General features: G+C 32.4%; 1 protein-coding gene across 2 annotated transcripts; it reads left to right on the forward strand.

The window, feature by feature from the left end:
* Nucleotides 1-10,279: 10,279 nt before the first annotated feature.
* Nucleotides 10,280-19,053, forward strand: LOC148611923 (glucose dehydrogenase [FAD, quinone]-like). Of its 2 annotated transcripts, none has more exons than XM_088592929.1 (12): nucleotides 10,280-10,324; nucleotides 11,517-11,640; nucleotides 11,990-12,198; nucleotides 13,007-13,196; nucleotides 13,812-13,940; nucleotides 14,250-14,371; nucleotides 15,059-15,226; nucleotides 15,511-15,661; nucleotides 15,999-16,162; nucleotides 16,515-16,689; nucleotides 17,275-17,500; nucleotides 18,515-19,053. In XM_088592929.1, exons 2-12 carry the CDS (start codon nucleotides 11,517-11,519, stop codon nucleotides 18,684-18,686), a joined length of 1,830 nt encoding a protein of 609 aa, XP_088449055.1. In that variant the 5' UTR covers nucleotides 10,280-10,324; the 3' UTR covers nucleotides 18,687-19,053. The 2 variants fall into 2 exon arrangements, with proteins under 2 accessions (XP_088449055.1, XP_088449054.1); XM_088592928.1 differs by lacking the exon at nucleotides 10,280-10,324 and adding an exon at nucleotides 11,123-11,142.
* Nucleotides 19,054-21,677: the final 2,624 nt, after the last annotated feature.

The raw sequence follows: 21,677 nt of genomic DNA on the forward strand, positions 1-21,677 counted from the left end.
TTTGGTTTATTATTGCTTCCTTTCATTGCCGTCGATGATGCAATTTTGTTTCTCTTCCTCTCATCTTTGATTTATCATTGTTATTTATTCACAAAACTGATTAGACGATAAATTAAATAAAATGTTTTGATATATAATCACAGTTGATTTTAGATACTGTACTTAACTGGTTATATCAAGTTTTGTTAAGATGCAAATATTAACTTGTTAAACTTGTTTAAGTGCTGAAAGGTCGATAAATGTGATTAAAGGGGTTGAAGTAATCTAGAAACAAAGTGCATGTTTGTATATATTATACAACGAAATAATCCATCAATTGTATGTAGACTGTATAATATTAGGATTTTATTTGTGTATTCTAAAGTTGCTCGTGCAACATATCGAAATTTGCAATATGGTATATGATTGGAATTCTAGTATAATATATGACACCTTTTAATTCCATTTAATTCCAACTAAAATAGAGACAATGTCATTATTAAAAAAAATGACATATTCTATTATATTTTTACCGTTCAACTCTTCTGATTGTTTAATTCATTTGTGGGGATTAGCTGTACTGTTGTCTTTGTTTATTTTCCGGCTGAGTTTTCGCCCATGCTGTTTAACACTCAGTTCACGTAATATATATACCGCAAGACAACGAAGCAAAGAAATATTCAGAAAAGATAGCTACGTAAATATATGATATTTTTTTTTCAATAACTTTGGTATTTTAGATGCCACGATGGTCAACAGCGGTACTTGTTATTTTTGCTGTTTCATTGTGGTTTACGAGAAAACACAATTCAAATGACCCACTGAATGTTTCTCTTAATTCAACTTATGATTATATTATTGGTAAGCCTCTAGACACAACTTTTAATGAAATAATTACTTATGTATCATGCATTATAGTTTAGAGGTACCAATTTACCTTAAAGGTTTCCAATCTGATTCTTGCCATATTAGATGTATCATCCATAACACTGCATATGCATTATCAAATCATGTACGATTATCATCCACACATATTCATGGCATTAATAAACAGTTGACTGTGAACAGAAATTTCGAAAAGGGTTGATATGTTTTATATTCAATAACAATATGCGAAGATGCAAAACTGTTAATTGTCGTACATTTGTGGATGTAAAAACCAAAATTGAATTTTGAAACGTATTATTTAATTAACATTCTGTGTAAGAATCAGGCAATTGTTGACACATCATTCTCACAATACAATTAGGTCTGTTTGCCTCATTTTTATTCAATAATCTAAAAAAACCGAGAAGCTATTTAATTTTTCCATAAACATCTTTGATGTAGACTTTTTTTATGGCTTATATAGGGAAAAAGTGCGGGAAGTACCTATCAAGATTTCAAAAAGGAAGGTTATGAGGTATAAATACTCAGATAGGACAAAACAATCTCCATTTTATTAACTCACCCGGCCATACGCCGTGCCAGCTATTGCCATCACTGTCTGGTTGGTGCAGGAAATATGCCATGCACTTTTAAGGCCTTGGAGCACCTACAGCTCTATTGCAAAACATACACATAGCTAAAACAGCCAGATTGAATGATTATTGCAAAAACCAATAACACCAGACCCAAAAATGGCACGTTTCCCGTGAAATGCACAATCGAATGTCCGCCGTCGTTTGTCGTCGTAAGCAAGTAAAAAGAAAGTATGATTGTTTCTTTGGGAACTACAGTAGTACTAGGGCCTATCTCAGACCTGTTGTACATCGGTCCAATCTACATATCAATGTCAACAGCTTTGTTTCAAAAGTTAGTGGTTCTGAATTTAACATTTAATCAAATAATGTTTATTTATCGCATATGTGTACCTTTCAAACCGTAAAAGATGGGAACAAGAACAGACATGTCACAATAAGAACAATTGCACCAAGGTATATACTGTAACCTAAATTCAATATATATATATATATTTTTTTTCCGAACAGTGGTGATCAGAAATAACTTTCTATTCTGTAACATTTTTGTATTGACGTTTTATTACTAGCAAATCCGTATTTATTCTTGAGATTGAAGGAGTAATCAAGGGAACCAATGTTATAGTGGTAATCAAAAGAATGTAATCCAGGGACAAAGACCAGACATGGAAAATAGACATTCACAACAAAGAACATAAAGTAACTAAAATCATACATACAAAGTAACAAAAGTAAATGAGCAACTCGGACTCCACTAAGAACTTGGAGCATGGACCAGGTGCACCAGTAGGGTAAGCGTCCTCTGCTTTTCTAGAAACACCGGTCGAGTTGCTCATAAAAAGTCAAGTCCGGGGTAGACAAACGAGGAAAGGAAAACTATGACCCGTTGAATACATCAGTTTTCATGGTGCTGATGGATACACCATAACGATCCACGAGTTCATGATGACGACCATAAAACTTCTGTAGTGATGACTTCAATCTTGTAGCAACATAACCTTGTTCCAGAAGCCTATTTGTTAGAGTTCTAGCACGATACAAAAAGTCTGCATAGTGTCGGCAAGCTCTGGCATAACGTATGAGTTGTGATATGAACACTCCGTACGCAGGGGCCGAAGGGATGTTGCCACAGATGAAAGGAAAGTTAACAATTCTGAATGAAAAGTCATCACGTTTGTCGTAAAGTTTGGTCAATAGTTTTCCTTTACCATCGATTTCTAAGTGTAGGTCAAGATATGAGGTTGACTTCACAGTGTCTGAAGTATCATTTATCTCAAGTTCTTTTGGGTAAACCCCCTTCTGGGTGTACGCGTTAATCTAAGATAAATCAGAGAATATTATAGGGTTCTTGTTCATAAAATTTACAGTAAATGGCGTGAAAATGGTCTTCTAGTGAAATGAAACCTATTAAGAAATATAACAAAAGCACACAAAGCAAAATATTATATAAACAGTGGAGACATTTAAATCCCCAAGGCTTTATCCCTGGTATTTAGCACGGGGCCACAATGTTGTAGCTCTTTTAAAATTGTAAGGTAGATCTCATCGGAGTTGGATTTGGCTTTCTCTTTCGATATTTTTTTGTTTTTGTATTTAATTGATTATTGTTTTTATTTGGCTTTTTAAGTACTTGGTTCTTATGATGCTGATGAGAGGTTACTTCTTTCAAAATTCTGATGACATCATAGTTCTCAAAGACTATGATTACGACGCAAGTTTTCTAAAAGGACAATATTTGTATCATAGACCTCTGAATTTGAGCAACAGTATAATGCGTAATGCCAAATATTAGGAAATAATATCATGTTATTATTTCAATGTTTTAAATCTTTGTTTTTTCACTTTCGTGCAATAAAAAATAACCTTTTTTTCTAAACATGAAAATTAACCCAATGTTGTCATTGCTTTATAAGCTTCTTTTTTTTTGGCTTAAGCTTAAATATTTCTTTCTTTCTGTTTTCTCCCTGTGGAAATTTTTCATGTATTTATTACTTACTGGTATTTCTGTGCTACGAAATGCCCGACATATAGCTTCAACACCAACATTACAAAAGATAGGAACAACATTAAACAGGGTCGATTTTAAAGGAATATGTGATGTATTCGACAATGATCCTTATTGGGAGTGTATTTTACAGTACTTTGCCAAAACCATATTCCACCCAGTAGCCACATGTAAAATAGATGCATTTAGTGACAAAATTGCCGTAGTGGATCCTGAACTCCGGTATTGTTATATCTTATAAATTTTGACCATATCATAAAGAATAATCAAGGGAACAAAAGTTATAGCGGTAATCAAAAGAATGTGATCCAGGGACATGGAAAGCAGATATACGCAACAAAGAACATAAAGTAACTAAAAGCATGCATACAAAATAACAAAAGCAAATGAGCAACTCGGACTATAAATATATAAATATGATATGCAACGGTTGAAAATATTTTAACGGACAAATAGAAAAATGCGATATGAACAATAGATATTCAGTGCAAACTCATTTCTTTTATCTTTATTAGTGAATTGTTATGCACGTGACTTGCTAATCGCCATGTGTGGCTAAATTTAGTAAGTGGTTCATACAATTTTTCACCGCATTTTCTACGATTGATTTCTGGGAATCGGTTTTCACAGCCTTATTTTTTCCCTGAATCTAATATATAATTATGTTACCTCTTCCTGAGACCGAATTTATGTTATTATAATGATATTTGACAGCTGACCATGGCGGCTCATTTTGTTAGTTCATAACTATGATTGCTCAGAAGAATACCTAAGTAATGACACTAACATTTGAATAGGAATAAAATGGCTGTCATTCATTTTAATTATTACTTCATTTTATAGGTATTAATCATTCTATTTGCGTAATAAAACTCGTCATACAATATGCTACACATTTCTATATTTATATAAGAAAACTATTTTGGTTTCTTGTTTGACATAGTAAAAGGCATAAAAGGTTTAAGAGTTGCCGACTGTTCAGTATTGAGCGGAGAACTATTAGTGAATACTAATGCGCCTTGTATAATGATCGGAGAAAAGGCTGCAGATCTGATCAGAAATAATGACACCGTGGTTGATTTCAGAAAGAAGATAGCATCTTTAGAACTGTGAAGAGAATATAGTAATACATCTATTTATTAAATTGTATGACAAAGTGGATTGGGTGAGCGAATCGAGATTTATTTTGTGATAGAAAAAAAGGAGAAAGCTACTGACATTTTTCTTTTTATGCGATATGGTTTTCTAGTTTCGGGGATTTATACAGCGCATCTAATTTAGAGAACTTGAGATAAAGGACTCTATAAACACTGTGGCCTCATATTTTGACCCACACTCAGAGGTCGATGGAAAAGGAAAACTATTGACCAAAGTTTACGACAAACGTGATGACATTTCTATTGGGAATATCAAAGGTGTAGGGACATTAAGCTATGAATATTGCTTAAAAGTATTAACTTTGTCGTAAGAACATAAATGTGGTTTATAAGATAGTAAAAATAAATATACGGAAAACAATAATAATGTGGCATTAGTTAATTGTAATGACGTCATAATGTTGCTATAAATTTACGTAAGTTAGCAAAAACTGCTGAGAATTGTTAATTTTATTGTTATTTTCCAGAAAACTAGGTCAACACCCAAAAAACAACTTCATATTTTTTTATTATTTGATAAACTATGTAATAACTAATGCATTAAGAAAATATGAAGTTTTTTCTTTGTTGAAGACACCATTTTCCTGCCAAAAGTATGACCAAAATGTGAATAAAAGGTTAGACAACATATCTGAATATTGGTAAATTTCAGGCCATTGTTCTGTCCTTCCAATGCAGGAATTATCAGGATTCTTTCTGTTTTATCATTTGTGATGGATTCAAGTCTCCAAATTTACAATTTAATTTTTCAACATTTTATGATTAATTTTCAGTTGAATTTTAGATAAATAATATCCTTTGTCGCCCCTTCTCCTTTGTTTTCATCTGTGGCAACATTCCTTCGGCGCCTACGTATGGAGTTTTCATATCACAACTCATACGTTATGCAAGAGTTTGCAGTCATTACTGTAGAGTCTAAATGTGTAACCCTTACCCGTACCCGTACCAACTTTTCCCCGTATGATGTTTTGATAAAATATTCATTATTACGATGTTAAGAACTGAATATTTAATGAGTCGTGCAAATGAAAATGATGTATATTTTCCTAACATTTCTTGTTTGATCGGTTTTCTGATTTGTCCCTGAATTACATTCTTTTGATTACCGCTAAAACCTTGGTTCCGTTGATTACTCTTTCAAAAGGTCTAATGTGTGTAACTATACCAAACTAATAATTGGCTATTTCTCACTTTCCTGTCTGAATTTTACGTTTTTTGAAAACACTGTCAGCTTAAAACTTCACTAAAAGACTTTGGATAAATTTTTGATTAATTGATGTCCATTTAAAAAAAAGTGATTGGTTAGAATTCCGTACCGTACCTAGCGTCAGTACCCCGGTACCAGCTGAGAGTGAAGACGATCTCACCCAGGTTGGATAAGAAAGTATCATAAACAGAGTCTTATGCAATATTGAAAAATAATAAGTTTTGGCCTGGGGACCATCACATCATTAAATACATGCATGCCCACTTTCAGCTGGAAATATCAAATGATAATGGAGAAATTGGGAAAATAGTAATTGGGTACGGGGGTGAAGTTGGTGAGGGTACGGGTTACACTTTTTAGACCCTACCTGTTATTTCGCAGACTTTTTGTACCGCTCTAAACAATTAAACTTCTGGAACAGGGTTATGTTGCTACAAGATTGAAGTCGTCATTTCAGAAATCATGAACACGTGAATCGTTACGGAATACACCCATCTGCAGCTTTAGATTTGTTCACCGCGTCAGTTTATTTCTACATTTCTCTTCCGACTTCCCTGGATCTGAACCTTTTATGAGCAACTCATTTGGTGTTTCTAGAAACGCAGAGGACGCTTACCTTACCGGTACATCTGGTCCATTCTCTAAATTTCTAATGGAGTCCGAGTTGCTCATCTACTTTTGTTTCTTTGTGCTTGTTATTTTTGGTTATTTAATGTTCGTTGTTATTTGTGTCTGTTTTCCACGTGTAGTATTATTCCTGGATTTCGTTCTTTTAATTTCCGCTAGAATATTGGCTCTCTTGATTACTCTTATAATGTAATGTATAAAATACCCTTTAATGACAGTTTCAGTAGTTAATACCATCGAAAGCCTACACATTTTTAAAATATATTTTTTAAGAAAATGTCTTGTTTTATTTCTATGTCATGTATCATGTAAGTTTAAATAATGCTTTCAGTAAGTCCCGAGAAATGAAATTTATCCTGCTGACGTTAAACAATGGAACCCAAAGTTTTGATTTTAATATGACTTATCTCAGGTTCATTTAATCAGTTGAAAATTTCTTTCTATCTACTATAGTTTTCAAGAAAACTTCTAAAAGCATCATTTTTTTCCTTCAAGGGCAATAACTCTAACAAGGAGCCGTCCGACAACTTTGATCCGTGTAGAATTTTGTTGACCTTATCACAAGGATCATTTTCGGCAATTGAAAGAATTTGGATTAATCTAACAGTTTTGAAGATATAAGAGGAAAACGTCTGGCCTACCCCATTGCTCTAATTTAAACAGCAGTCATATTTTTTGACGGATTAAAAATACCCACAGCAGAATACCAAAAGGAATATTCATATTTGATTTGGTTCTAATTTGTCTGGTAATTTCATAGAATAAAAGTTTTGAAAGAAATAACATTGAAAATAGGTCTTAAACGTAAAAAAGTTGCAATGTCTCCATTATGGCTTTACATATTCAAACGAAAATATGACAACAGGTCCACAGATAGATTTCATCATGCTAAATAATGTCGTCATGTCAAAATGTAGCTAAACCTGACGGTTTTTAGAATTCTGACTGACTCCTTTGTTCTATTTTAAGTAACTGCGGCCAAATTTTTTCATCGATCAAAAATCACCATATATAAAATACCCTTAGGAACATTCATACCAACTTTTATTTCAATTGGTCAAGAATTGTCAGAGGAGACATTTTTAAAAGCAAAACATTACAAAGAGCAAAAAATCAGCATCATTAGAACAAATATAAGATCTCAATAAAAATAAATATTTACTGAAGTACTAAATAGTGGTAAGTGAAGTACTGAAGTACTAAAAGCCAAAAAGAACCCAAAAATATCGAAATGGAAAGCTAAATCCAACATGGAGTACAATACAGGGAATGAAGTCTTGTTAGTTCAGGTTTAATTGTTTCATTTTATTTTCCACTGCAGAAGATATCATTTGTTTTAATACATCGTAAATGTGTGTTCATTTGAGAATTAGAAGTCGTATAGTACGTTATAACACATACAAGTAATTTTCTTATCTCGTTTTTTTTTCACATATTTTTCAGCTTCGAAAATAATCGTAAATATATCGTGATATTTTATAATAGCACACCAATACTGACTTCAGTAAATAAAAAAAATTAATTGAAGGTTGTTTCGAAGTGTTCGAGGTTTTGCCTTGATATTGTCATTTAGTATATAGAATATCCTTCTTTTGAGCATTTATCTATTATTACGAGAGTTATTTTTATTACCGTGAATTCAAAATCAAATAATTTGCCAGTATACGGATGACAGTTATTCTCGTATTGATATTTTAAACTTTGGATTTCCAGCTATTTTACTTAATACCCTCTCTTTATCAAAACTGAAATCAAAATATGTTGTACACATAACGATTTCTTATTGCTTTAAAACTTCTTTGAAATGTATGCTCACTTAAGGCTGAAAAATTTGTTGTGACATGCGAAATCATAGTCCCATATATGGGGATATAATTACTCCATTCGCAGATATATATATGTGTGTGTGTGTGTGTGTGTGTGTGTGTGTTCATCTGTTTAAAGACATGAACAACAATGTCATAAACTTTTTTACGATATTTGTTAGGTGTCAAAAAACAAAAAAAAATCATTTGTGGCGGAGTACGACATATTTACCTTTCCGGAACACATAAATTTCACTCCAGTTTTTTTATTACAAGTTTTGTGTGTGACGTGAAGTTTTTTTTTATCTTAAGTATTAATGTGAAATCTGTTTTGTTATTTTTTTCGGTTCGCTACATTAATATTTAGATCGTATTTATTTCCTATGTTCACTCACGTTAAGATTTCATGTATATCCACTGTTGACGCTTCGATAACAGGGATCTAGCGACAGTATATTACCACGGTCCATTTGATGATTTTGAAGAATAGACCGATTGCATTAATTGTTTAAAACTGTGGAAATATTGAGGAAAGATTGGTTAGAAAAAAATTTAAGTTAGAGGACTAATTGCTAAAACAACATTTAGAAAGGTAATGTCTGGGATCAGAAAAGGGAAATTTTATCTAGGATTTTATGTATTACTTGAACGGATGTTCTGAATTGTTTACCCACCTAAGTACTAGTTTATATAAAATACATTGCCGTCTTGGTGTAGAAAAATTCCATCAAGCAAATAAAAATGATGTTTTTTTCTGTTAACATATGCTATATTTTTACGTCAAGATAGTCTTTTCGGTATTCAGATTTGTTTTTTTTAGAATACTTTACATTAATATCCCACTAAAATCAACCAAATCAAACCAAATCAAGAACAATTACTCCTGCAAAGTGTTAATTTCAAAACCAATCTATTTAAGTTTAAAGTGCAACAACCCAATAAAAAACTATAACTGTTTGTATGGTCTATAACTGTTTCTAATTGATAAAAGTGAATTTCTCGGGTTTTCAACACGCATCAATCGCCTTTTTTGTGTTTTTTATAACGACTTCTACATATCTATTCGCTTATATAGAATGGCATTTGAAAGTCTTGTGTCCAATAACAAATGACTGAAGCTGTGATTAAAAGATAAATAATGCGTTGTGCGAGAGAATCAAGAAGGCAACTAAGAGGCACAGAAAAAAAATGGACAAATCTTTATGCCTTTTTCAATTTCAACTCTTTTCCAACCTCTGTTTTCTTGTTTCTCTGCAACCCTACACAACATTATGTACACATTTTTCATTGACGTTGTATTAACCTTGTACAATAATTCCGGCAAGGTCGCAGGTGTTATTTTTTTCTGATTTTCTATATATTTTAATTGCAGTTTTAAAAGAGGCTTTTCCTTCATCGTTTGCCCTTTATTCTTCCTTTTTATTATTGTTCTTTCTACCTCTATATTTAATATTCGATAAACATTTGATTCATCGAGTGTTCTTGATCTGCTTTGTTAACAATCGTAACTCATCACAAATATATGGTAAAAGAATAATAAAAACACCTGTTTGTTTTTGTGGCAATGGCATTATCAAGATTTCTGTGCTTAACAAGTTCATTAATTGTCTTCGTATCGTCAATTTAGAATAATTAGACCGGCTTTTTAAACATAGGAAAACGAACTCGACATTGTAGGTTACAATCAGATTTAAATATTATAGTTGTGTAACAAATTTTTAATGTGATAAACGTTTCTTTCACGTTTACATTGTATTTTGAAATTTCTAAAAAAAAAAAATGTAAATTTCCTTAACCTTATTCATTACGACTTTATCTGTAAGTGTAAGCCATGAGACTAAAAATAATATTATATGACCTTGCAAAGGTGGAATTTACTGATGGAAGTAAATAATCTAAACAAACATATCAAACGTAGTATTTATAAATTATATCAAAACATATGGCAATTCAAGTAACATATGTATATATATATATATAGCTCAAACACATGTACTAAATGTAATTACAGTAATTATGTGTCTACAATCTGGTTCAAATGAACCTTACAATAAGTTTTGCACCTGTGCAGTTGTTCTCAAAAGGTAAGTTGATTGAACGTTAGATGAAGTATTATTATCAGCGCTTAAGATACTTTAAATTCAAAATAGAGTCTGTTTTCGAATGTTTGTAATTGTATAGAATGGAACAGCCTGTAATAACACCTATTTTCCGACCACGCTTATTTGACGATAGCATGTTATAAGTCGTTATAATTTCTATACTTTGCTTTGATAACCTATATCAAAGATTTGTCGAATTGACAACAAATAAAAAAGTCACAATGATCAGCCGCATTTTGATATTAATGAGATTAACATGGTATCAGTCTTGTATTATATATTCCAGAGCGGGTGTACGTCAAAACATGGAGACTAAAAATATAGCGTGATTCCTTTTTGCCTTTCCCTGTTTTTGTTTCTTGGCAAATGACAATAATTTTTTCATCAAAAGTACAGGATAAATAACAAGCTATGACACAAAAAACTTGTTTTTGAGGAAAAACAGTATTTTCATGAAAAATAATGCTTCAGAAAAGGGGTCTATTTTATGAACTCAAGATAAAAGTGAAAGTAGACAAAGTATTTTTAGATTGACCTGTCCTGGTTACCAATGTTCGTGCCTTTTTTTAAAATGGACCAAAAAAATATTTTTGATATTTCCTTAATTGAAAAATATGGTCAAAAGTTACATTGAAACTTGTCTACTTTTTTTAAATCATGAAAATTTAAGGTATACTATAGAAGTCTATGGGGCACAAAATACAAGACTGAGACCACATGATTGGCTCATTTTACTTTTAAAGAACCCGGATATTATTCTAGGTATTAAAACTGGTAATAAATCAATCCTCAAAGCCAAGGTCAGGGGTTTTTTTTATTATCATGATATTCAAAGATCTTGTCGATTTACTAACAAAATCAGAAGGGAAACATACGTCATATTTCTGATATATCATGTTCGTTCTTTTGATACATGACTTGTGTTTGATATCTATGCATTAGGGGAACAGCAGTAATGTACTCTATGAAGACATCTCAAGCGATATGCAGTAGAGAGTATAACACAGTATTTTACACATTTTTGGAATGAATATAAAGCAATACTTCAGTTGAAACTTTTAAATTATATATTTGATAGTTTGGTAATTATAATTGAGGTTTCCTCAACTGCAAAAAAACATGTATATGTCATGGGGTAATTCTGTTTGTAAACAAATATTTTGAATAATTTCAGATGACTTACTTATGGACATTTTTAATCCTTATAATTGCTGTATTCTACTGGTACAGATTTCAAAGAAACACAGAAGACGCATTCTTGAACTGCATCGCAAATGCTACTTATGATTATATAATCGGTATGACATTCATAAAATCAACTATTACGTCCGTTGTTTCACATTGGACGCAGATCTGTTTTTAATTGAGTTTTATTGTGTGTTCATTAGACTCACACCTGTTTTGAATTTTTCAGTGTGGTCTTGCGAATTTTATTGTCTTTATTTGTTAGAGTTAATGAAGGTTGGGGTCCAATCAAACTATGCCAACCCCGCAGCATGTGTTCTATTCTATCTGTCATAATGCTTCTGATGCAATAATGCTATAGTAAAATCATTAGAATTACTAAAGAGTAGGTACAGATATAAAGGCAGGTAACATAATCTGTTCTTATATTACTTGTAAACCAAAAGGTCAATATGTTTATAGTAGGAGCAGGCTCGGCCGGTGCTGTAATCGCTAACAGACTGTCTGAAGACGCAAACGCTACTGTGCTGTTGCTAGAAGCTGGTGGCTCAGATATTGGAAATGACTTTTTACGAACTCCTTACATGGTTGGTGGTGTGTTTAGATCAGAGGAAGACTGGATATACCACACAGTTCCTCAGAGACATAGCAATAAAGCCATGAAAGATCAGGTAAACAATATGCGATTCTTAACTTATTTAAATATTAATTTTGATTATTGTAATTTACAAGTCTACGTTTATTGACTTACTACAAAGTCCGTATACATGTATTTCTGTTACTATTGAAGTAATATAGGCGACATACATTATTATATCTCAATTAATAATGTGGTACGCATGTACAATTATTTCACATAATTTTCACACGATTTGGACATATAAAATTTCTGAAAGAGTTCGCGAAAAATTCGGGGTAATAAAAATCAAGGGAACCAAGATTCTAGCAGAAATTAAAAGAACGCCATCCAGAGACAAAGACCAAACAGACACATACAAAATAGAACATTAAATAACCAAAGTAATTCGTAGCATCAAGAGTTAATTAGCAACTCGGACTCTACTAAAACCGGTAGCATGGGCTAAGTGTATCGGTAGGGTAAGTGTCGCTTTTCTCACCCATCACCCTCCAAGTTGCTCATAAAAAGTCAAATGCGGGGTCGATGAAAGGGATGAGGAATATTATGACACATAGAACAAATCAGTTCTCATGGTGAAGATACACCGTAACGTTCAACGAGTAAATGATAACAACCGTAAAACTTCTGAAGTAGAGTCTTCAACCTTGTAGCAACATAATCCTGCTCTAGATGCGTAATTTTAAGAAGTCTAGCGCGGTACAAAATATCTTTACTTGAAACTTTCGTGAAGTTTTGACATGAAGTTAATGTTCAATAAATTTCATGTGAAAAAATATGTGCCTGTCTGTGTGTATAGTTGTTACATCATTAACCATACTTCCACTAATATATTTGTATAGAGATCATATTGGCCGAGAGGTAGGGTTTTAGGTGGGAGTAGTTCCATTAACTTATTGATGTATGTACGTGGCAGTAGGCATGACTTCAATCAATGGGAAACTGAGGGATGTACGGGATGGAGCTATAAAGATGTTCTACCTTATTTCCTGAAAATTGAAGACTTACAGATCCCAGAACTGTATAATTCTGGTAAGTTTTATTTGAGAAATTCATTAGCACTCCAGGTAAGAATCGTGTAAAATGTGATTCATTGTTGGAAAGCCTTCATATTGTTTTTGTTTTTGATATTTCGTTTAAAATGTTATAGTTAACAGAAAAGAACATGTAGTTTTTCATATTACCCTTGCTTTTATGAGATAAAAATAATATAGAATGTACTGTAGAATTCAAAATTAAGGGAGATAACTCTGTAAATGTAAATTGAATATCAAAGAAACCTGGAATTTCAATGTTGATTATCTCCTATCAGCAGACAGATTGGAATAAATGATTATACATTTCATCATATATACCTATAAAGCAACTTTATCACAAAAAATAAAAATGTGTAGCGTAGCCTTTTTGGGGTGTATCACAGATTACAGAATTTGAATGATTCTTACAAAGACTGCTACATAAAAATCAAAATCTCTTGATGTTCTGGTAGTTTATCTAATTGACTTTGACTTAGGTAGAGTTTGCTGACTTTAATGTGGTAGATTGGTTGTTATTGTTTATTTATGTGTTTTATTCATTGAATGCAATAAGTGAAATCATGAGTGGTTATTTCTCTTCATTCATCATTTATCATCTTTACATTGACAGTCTATCATTCACAAGGAGGATACCTTCCTATATCAAAGATCCATGTAACACCATTACCAGACATTTTTCAAAAAGCTGCCACAGAAATAGGTCTTGACACTGTTGACGTTAATGGGGAGGACATGCTAGGTAAATAAAAAGAGCACGTGCATTGACTAAAATTAAAAAGATTCCTTTAAGTTATTCTTATAGGAAATTGTAGTACAGCAATGAAGGAGAAACAATGAGGTTTTGCTTACACGAACACTTGTTGAAACAAAATTAAATCCGAAATACCAATCTTTATGATAAAGACCTGGTTTTACCCTGTATCATGGAATTAACATTAATATTTCTCCACTATTTGAAAAAAAAAATTATCACACATTCAGTTACATGGAAAATGTATATTTTATGATCATATTCAATTATCGTCAATGATACATTCTCTTGTATTAGGTTATTCTTACCTCCAGTCTAACATAAAGGACGGAGAGCGATACAGTACTTCCAGGGCCTACCTCAGACCTATATTACATCGTTCCAATCTACATATCAGTGTTAACAGCTTCGTTACAAAGGTATTATGATTCAACCTTTATTGGATCTACATATCTTATTCTATAATACGTTATAAGATTCTATCTTCAGTAACTGAACAGTACCCACCCAACTTCGTGTTTTCATTCTTAGCATTGTAATGGACAAGATAAATTAATAGAATTAATTTCCCTTTGAATATATTTGTTTAATTTTGATTTATTTTTGCAAGAATATACCTAGAATAAAAGATAAATTGTACAATAATTTGAATTATATCACATGAAGGCAAAATGAAATCATTTCAACAAGAACTAAATATCAATACAAAAATAATTATCGTAGCAATTCCAGTATGCTGTGCACGCGTGTCAATTAGTAAGGTCTTGTCAGCAGCATTAGAATCAAATCAAATGAAGGAAAGATCTCAATCCAATAAAGTGCCAGAAGTACCCAAAACCAAACACATTGAAATAGGAAACCCAATACAGCTTAGAGAAGTTCTACTTAGTGCACTCCATGGAATGAAGGATCGGAATATATTTCACATGTGAATAATCTAAATTGAATACACAGGGAACATTCGATAAGTCACTTCTATCTTTAAAGTAAGTTGTTCATATAAAACGTCAGGGCCATGCACTGAAATGTGATGTACCTGAAATGTCACATTATGTATGCTTTGGTATTTTTTGCCAATATTTGTACTATAAAACAAACATTTGCAGATTGTTATTGAAAACAAGAGAGCGGTGGGTATTGAAATGGTAAAAGACAACAAAAAGATCAAAGTATTAGCTAAACGTGAAGTCATTGTGTCCGCAGGAGCGGTCAATAGTCCACAGTTATTGATGTTGTCAGGAATAGGACCAAAGCAACATCTAAAAGATCTCAAGGTATTATTGCTTATATATCCAGGCCAAGCTGTATACATATATTATCTTTATACAAATCGTCATTTTTTTACTTTTTATTAGACTGAACAAACGTAGATTAAACAAATCTTGTTGCAAGATAATGCAAAAACAAAACAAAATATATAAAATCAAATCAAACCAAAATATAGAAGTATTCAAAACAAAATCTGAAATCATGTTGCATTAAAATTTGATGAAATTTATACGTACCACACACTACAGGCACAATACAAGGATGTCTCTCACCCATCCTTTACTTACAGATTCCCGTCATTGCTGATTTACCTGTAGGAGAAAATTTAGAAGATCATGTCATGTTCTGGATGAAGTATAAAATTAACCAATCGTACCCTGTCTCTGTAGATCTGCTCTATTCACTGTCAGAAAGACTTTGGTATGAGGCAACAGGAAAAGGTAAAGTGTTTATGGATCACTTAAGCTTGGCACATAATGAAATAATTTTTTCTTATGATTGGAATTCAAATTAATACAAAGACGGGCTTCCTACACAAAAACCATCGTAAATATATCAGGTATTTAAGTACGACGACAAAAAATGCAAACTTTATTCAGACCAAGTTGTATACGCAAAATCATCGTTTTTCACCAATGTTTCACTAAACAGACATAGATTTAAGAAAATAGTCTTAAAGTAGAAAATGACAACACGAACGGAACGCGTGTACTATATAGTAGTAATAAAAACAAATTACATTCGATTGGATATATTTTTTTAACTAATTTTCTCTAGGATCTCATTCTTTTTGTGGTAACGAAGGAAATGTATTTTGGAAGAGTCCAGTGAGAAGCAAGAAAGATCCCGATTGGCCAGATTACCAAATAGTATTGTATTCTGTAGCACAGGATGAAAGCTTTGTAGACCAATTAGAATCATTCATTAATCTGAAAAAGGAGGTATAGTTGTCCCAAGCTATTGTTTTTGTAGCTATAAATAATTCTTTATTTACATTACGGTCTTTAACTCTGATACTGAACTCTGAAATTTGGCAATAAAGATTTTTATTATTTTAGTTTGTAGATTATTAACCTTCTCGGTACATACATTTTCTTCAACAACAAAATGTTGTTACGTGAATGTGAACGATTTAAGTAGCAACGATGGAAGCGCAGTCTGCATTTTTTTTATTTAATCATAAATGAAAAGATTTCGCCTCATTTCACAACCTAAAATATTGAGACTTTGCTATTCTTCCCTTTTCTGATATTGTTTTGGTTACATCTTTAATTATTTTTCTGTTTATTTCAGGTGAAAAATAAACTTAAAACAAGAAGTTCAAAAAAGGAATTTACCATGATCACCATTTTACTACATCCTAAAAGTAAAGGAACAATCCGATTAAAGAGTTCGGATCCGTATGACCATCCACTGATAGATCCAAACTACTTTGAAAATTCCGATGATATCAGAGTTTCTATAGATGGTATGATTGCTTTACAAGTCTTCTCAAAGGTTTTAAAAACGTGTATATTGCAATTTTATGTTAGTATAAAATTTGACTCCATTGTTTTATTTTTCCCATGTATGTCATTTTTTTACTCCTACTCCAAGATTCAAGTTTTCATTTACTATCATGGGATCAACCATCGACTTTGTTTTTCATTATTTAGTATTTTCAAACATGTACTGCCTAAAAGGAATTAAAGATATAATGCAGATCATAATTAAAAAAGAACAGAAACATAACATTGACAAAATAATATCAACAATACACTAGACATTACGTTGTCGACCTCACCTTCCTTCTTGCCGGGGGAAGGGGGGGGCAGTTAATCATTGACTTTGGTCAATGGAGTTTATAATAGCAAAGCATGTACTTAGTCATTATGGGTATCAATTTAGTGAGCAATGCTTTTTCTAGTTAAAAGTGTTTTACTGAATGTTCTGTTTAGATTCAGGGTCTTTTTTCCTTTCGGTGTCTCTGTGCCTTTTTATTTATTTCTCTAAAGTCAAAGTAAACTATTATGTCATTTTCATGGTTCATCTTGTGAGTCATCTAATTTTTCAGCAATAAGAAAGGCTCAAGAAATTGCATCTACACCATCAATGCAAAAAATAGGAGCGACATTAAATAGAATGGACTTTAAAGGAATATGTGATGCTGAGACGTTTGACAGTGATCCTTATTGGGAGTGTATTTTACGACACTATGCTATGACTGTATACCACCCAGTATCAACATGTAGGATGGGAGCACTTAATGATAAAACAGCAGTTGTTGATCCTGAACTTAGGTATGGTTACATATGATCAAATGTTTGCATGTTTTGTATAAAAAAACGTGATATACTACTACGTTCTACAACAATAGAACATACTTTTGTTAAGGAAATAAGAAGGGAAATGTTGGCATACTGCGTTGTTAAGCTATTGGAAAGTCTGTAGACAGAACACAGCATATGACATAAACAAGTAAAACTGAAGAATATGCACAACACAAGACTATATCATTTATACTGATCTGATGAAACCCAGGGAGTAGTTAAAAGAACAATCAAAAGGAAACTGGAAGAACATCTAAGGATGAAATTGGCATTTTGTAAGGTTCAATCCAGTTATTTACAATATTAACCAATTGGTAACATAGCTATGTCCAAGTTAATCATGTATGAGCCAATGATCTCTATGTGCGATTTCTGGGTAAACGTTGGAGTTATCATATATAACACGCTGTACGCCGGAATACTTGAAATATTAATTAACTGGAAGAAATGATTGATAATAGGCGTTTTGAAGTGGCGTTCAGGTAACAGGCGGACTTTTAATGTCCTTTATTTCAAGATGTTTGTGGTAAATCAAATAACAGCACCGATTTAGCAAAAGCGAATAAAATGATTCCCTTGTATCACGTTCTTTTTGCTAAAGTAACCTTTGCATGATGTCTATCCCATTTTACTGAAGAGGTGACAAAATTGGAGTCTATTAGAATAGCTCTTGTCTGTTGAACTACAAGTCCATAATATTGAGCAAATACCTTGTATACCAAAGGAAATGCACAAACCCCCAACTATTCTCCAGGAAAAAAAAGAACATGGTTTTTAAAGGTTATTAACTTTATGAATTATTGAGCAAAATAAATCAATATTTAAAAAATAACAAAATAAAGAATACATGTCTCTCTAGCATTCTGCGCTTTACTTTTCATCATTATAATTTTCTATATTGTTTCATACTACAAAATCGAACATTTTCTGTAAATTTGCTGCACAATCGTATATTGATTAATATATTGATTTTTCGTCTTACAGAGTAAAAGGCATAAAAGGTTTAAGAGTTGCCGACTGTTCAGTATTGAGGGGGGAAACATCAGGAAATACTAATGCTCCTTGTATAATGGTTGGTGAAAAGGCTGCAGATCTAATCAGAAACAAAGACACTGTGGCTGATTTTAGAAAGAAGATATCATCTTTAGGATTGTAATTTCGTGGTAGCCAGTGGTAGTACATTAGGATAATTTTTAAGTCGGTAAGAAGCACATCAACAAATCACGATTTCAATTACGAAATTTGAAGTTTGATGACGTCGTTGATGTCATTATGGATAGTGCTTTCAGAACTATGATAAACGTTTGATATGAACATGTATATCTAGTGTAAATGTTATATATGTATATTCGGTGTTAATATTTATTGTTTTTTAAACCTCACTAATGAATTTACTCCAATTGTAGATAAAAAGTATTTTTATTAGTCCTCGGTTTTTTAGATTGTTATTTGTTAATGGTACCATAGATTCATATAGATGTTGTTTAACTTATGTGCTACTCTGAATTAAAGGTTGCGTTGCACCATCTTGTCATACTCATTTTAAGGTGTAGGGTAAAAAACTGTAACAAACAAGTTAGTCCGTGCAGAAGCCCTTCCCCTTCCCATACCGTAGTTTTACAGTAAGACATTACAGTTAACTAAAATAAGTATTATTTAATGATAGCATCTGATGAAGTGAACATTAACAGCCTAGACTGGCTAAAGTTTGAAATTGAACTCGATGCAAACAAAGACATTTTTAAATGTGACACTTGAAAGGAGTATTGATTGCATGTTACCCTTTTCATTATATAAAGATCATGTGATTCAAATCTTTTTAGACAAAATTGAATGCATGTAAATTTATAGATGAATGTCAGCAGAAAAACTAAACTAAAAACAATTACTTCTCTTGATATTGTATGATAGATATTTCAAGCAGTCGGATCCGACTGCTGACTGTCCACTACGGCAAACAAAATTCAAAGGTAAAAATATTGGCGGAGGAGAATTCCCATAATATGTAAATAGTGTATATTTTAAGACATTTCTATCTTTAAAAACAATGTGTAAAAGACAGAAAATATCCGGATCAACAACGTGAAGATGTGTTTGACTCCAATAAAGAGTAGTTTTGAGGTGAACCATCCCAAAATCATACTTTCGACGGAGTTCACAGTCAACGGTCCGAAGTCAGACTCCGATTGCGAGAAATGTCGAATAGCCGTTGCTTCAGTTTCAATTACTACACTCCCCTCTTCACAATGAAACATGTAATCAATATAAAAATTATTTATTTTGAGCATTTTCTCTGAGTCATTGGAGGAAAGATGTTAAATATGAATACTTTATGACTACAGATAATGATAGAGGTTTCAAAATTCAAAGATGCTCTCATGAGTGTGCATAGATTTAGACAAATGTTTTTGATTAAAACGTTGACTTTACATTTTAGAAATACTTTATTTCTGTCACATTTTTGTAAGCAAACGTTCTCCTTATTTTTGTTGTTATGTAATAGCATTACCACATTACCGAGTTCATAATCGGAAATAATTCGGAAAGGGAGATACTGATACCAGTAGGACATGAACGAGCAAAATCAAGCATACACTGGGAAATAAAATTGGTCACTACATTCAGATACATGCATTCGTGAGAAAAAAGAACGGATATTGTGAAACTTAACAAAAGCGCAAACATATAACTTAACTTCAAAATATCACATACTTTCAGATATCAATCTAAAGGTCTTCAATAAATGTAGACACTATGAAAGCCTCCGTCAACATAAGTAAGCACATCTAAGGTAACAGAACAATGATACTTCTTCAAAATAAAACTAAATTGTAAAATAACGACTGTTGACAGGCTGTAAAATGGTAGCTTAAACCAACCTGAGATATGGTTCATATCTTCATTTCACGGGCAGCGATATTGCCCTTCGCTCCTTTCGAACATCCTCTGCTTATCATTTGAAATGTATAAAATGGCTAGCGTTGGTTGCTTCTATAGAAATATCTACCGTTTTCCGTATGTCATATTTGGTCAATGTTAAATTGTACGGAATTCAGATTATTGTTTTGATGTCATTGGAGGAAAGATGTTAAATATGAATACTTTATGACTACAGAAAATGATAGAGGTTTCAATATTCAAAGATGCTCTCATGAGCGTGCACATATTTAGACAATGTTGATTTCACATTTTATTTCTATCACATTTTTGTAAGCAATCGTTCTCATTATTTTTCTTGTTATGTAGTGGCCATGACAACTTAACTCGAGGTCATAATCATAATTCGGAAAAGGAGATACTGATACCAGTAGGACATGAACGAGCAAAATTGAGCATACACTGCTAAATGAAATTAGTCACTACATTCAGGTACAGGCATTCATAAGAAAAAAGAACGGATATTGTGAAACTTAACAAATGCGCCAACGTATAACTTAAATTCCAAACAGCGCATACTTTCAGATATCAACCTAAAGGTATTCAATAAATGTAGACACTCTGAAAGGCCCTGATAACATAAGTAAGCACATCCACGGTAACAGAGCAATAACACGTCTTCAAAATAGAACTAAAATAACAACTGTTGACAGGCTGCAAAATGGTAGCTTAAACCAGCCTGAGATGGGCTCATTTCTTCATTTCACGGACAGCAATATTGCTCTTCGCTCCTTTCGAACATCATCTACTTTTCACTTGAAATGTAAAAAATGGCTAGCGTTAGTTGCTTCTATAGAAATATCTAGCGTTTTTCGTATGTCATATTAGGACAATGTTAAATTTTATGGATTTCAGATTATGGTTTTGAAATTTCTCTAGAGAAAAATTACTGCATTGGTCGTGTTCGTCAGTAAAGACACACAAAAAAAAGATGAAACTCATATCATGAAAACATATGTCTTCACAATAAAATGTAGTTAAGTTTCTTTGGTTGGGTATAGACCTTTTTGTGGTAAGTTGGTGAGCATGCTCAATATACACTTTCGCGAGGTAGGGCTTGGGTAGAACAAAATAATTTTCCTCGCGGAAATGTAAATTGTGCATGCTCTACGCATGTTCATCGACGACCCCACCGTTAGCACAAAGGGGTCTGTTGCACTTGCTTCCTTTCATAGCTGTCGATGAAGCAATTTTGTTTCTCTACCGCTCG

The sequence above is a fragment of the Perna viridis genome, chromosome 7 (genome assembly GCF_037379345.1).
Source record: "Perna viridis isolate PV_CMFRI_1.1 ecotype Kerala chromosome 7, ASM3737934v1, whole genome shotgun sequence".
Lineage (NCBI taxonomy): Eukaryota > Metazoa > Mollusca > Bivalvia > Mytilida > Mytilidae > Perna > Perna viridis.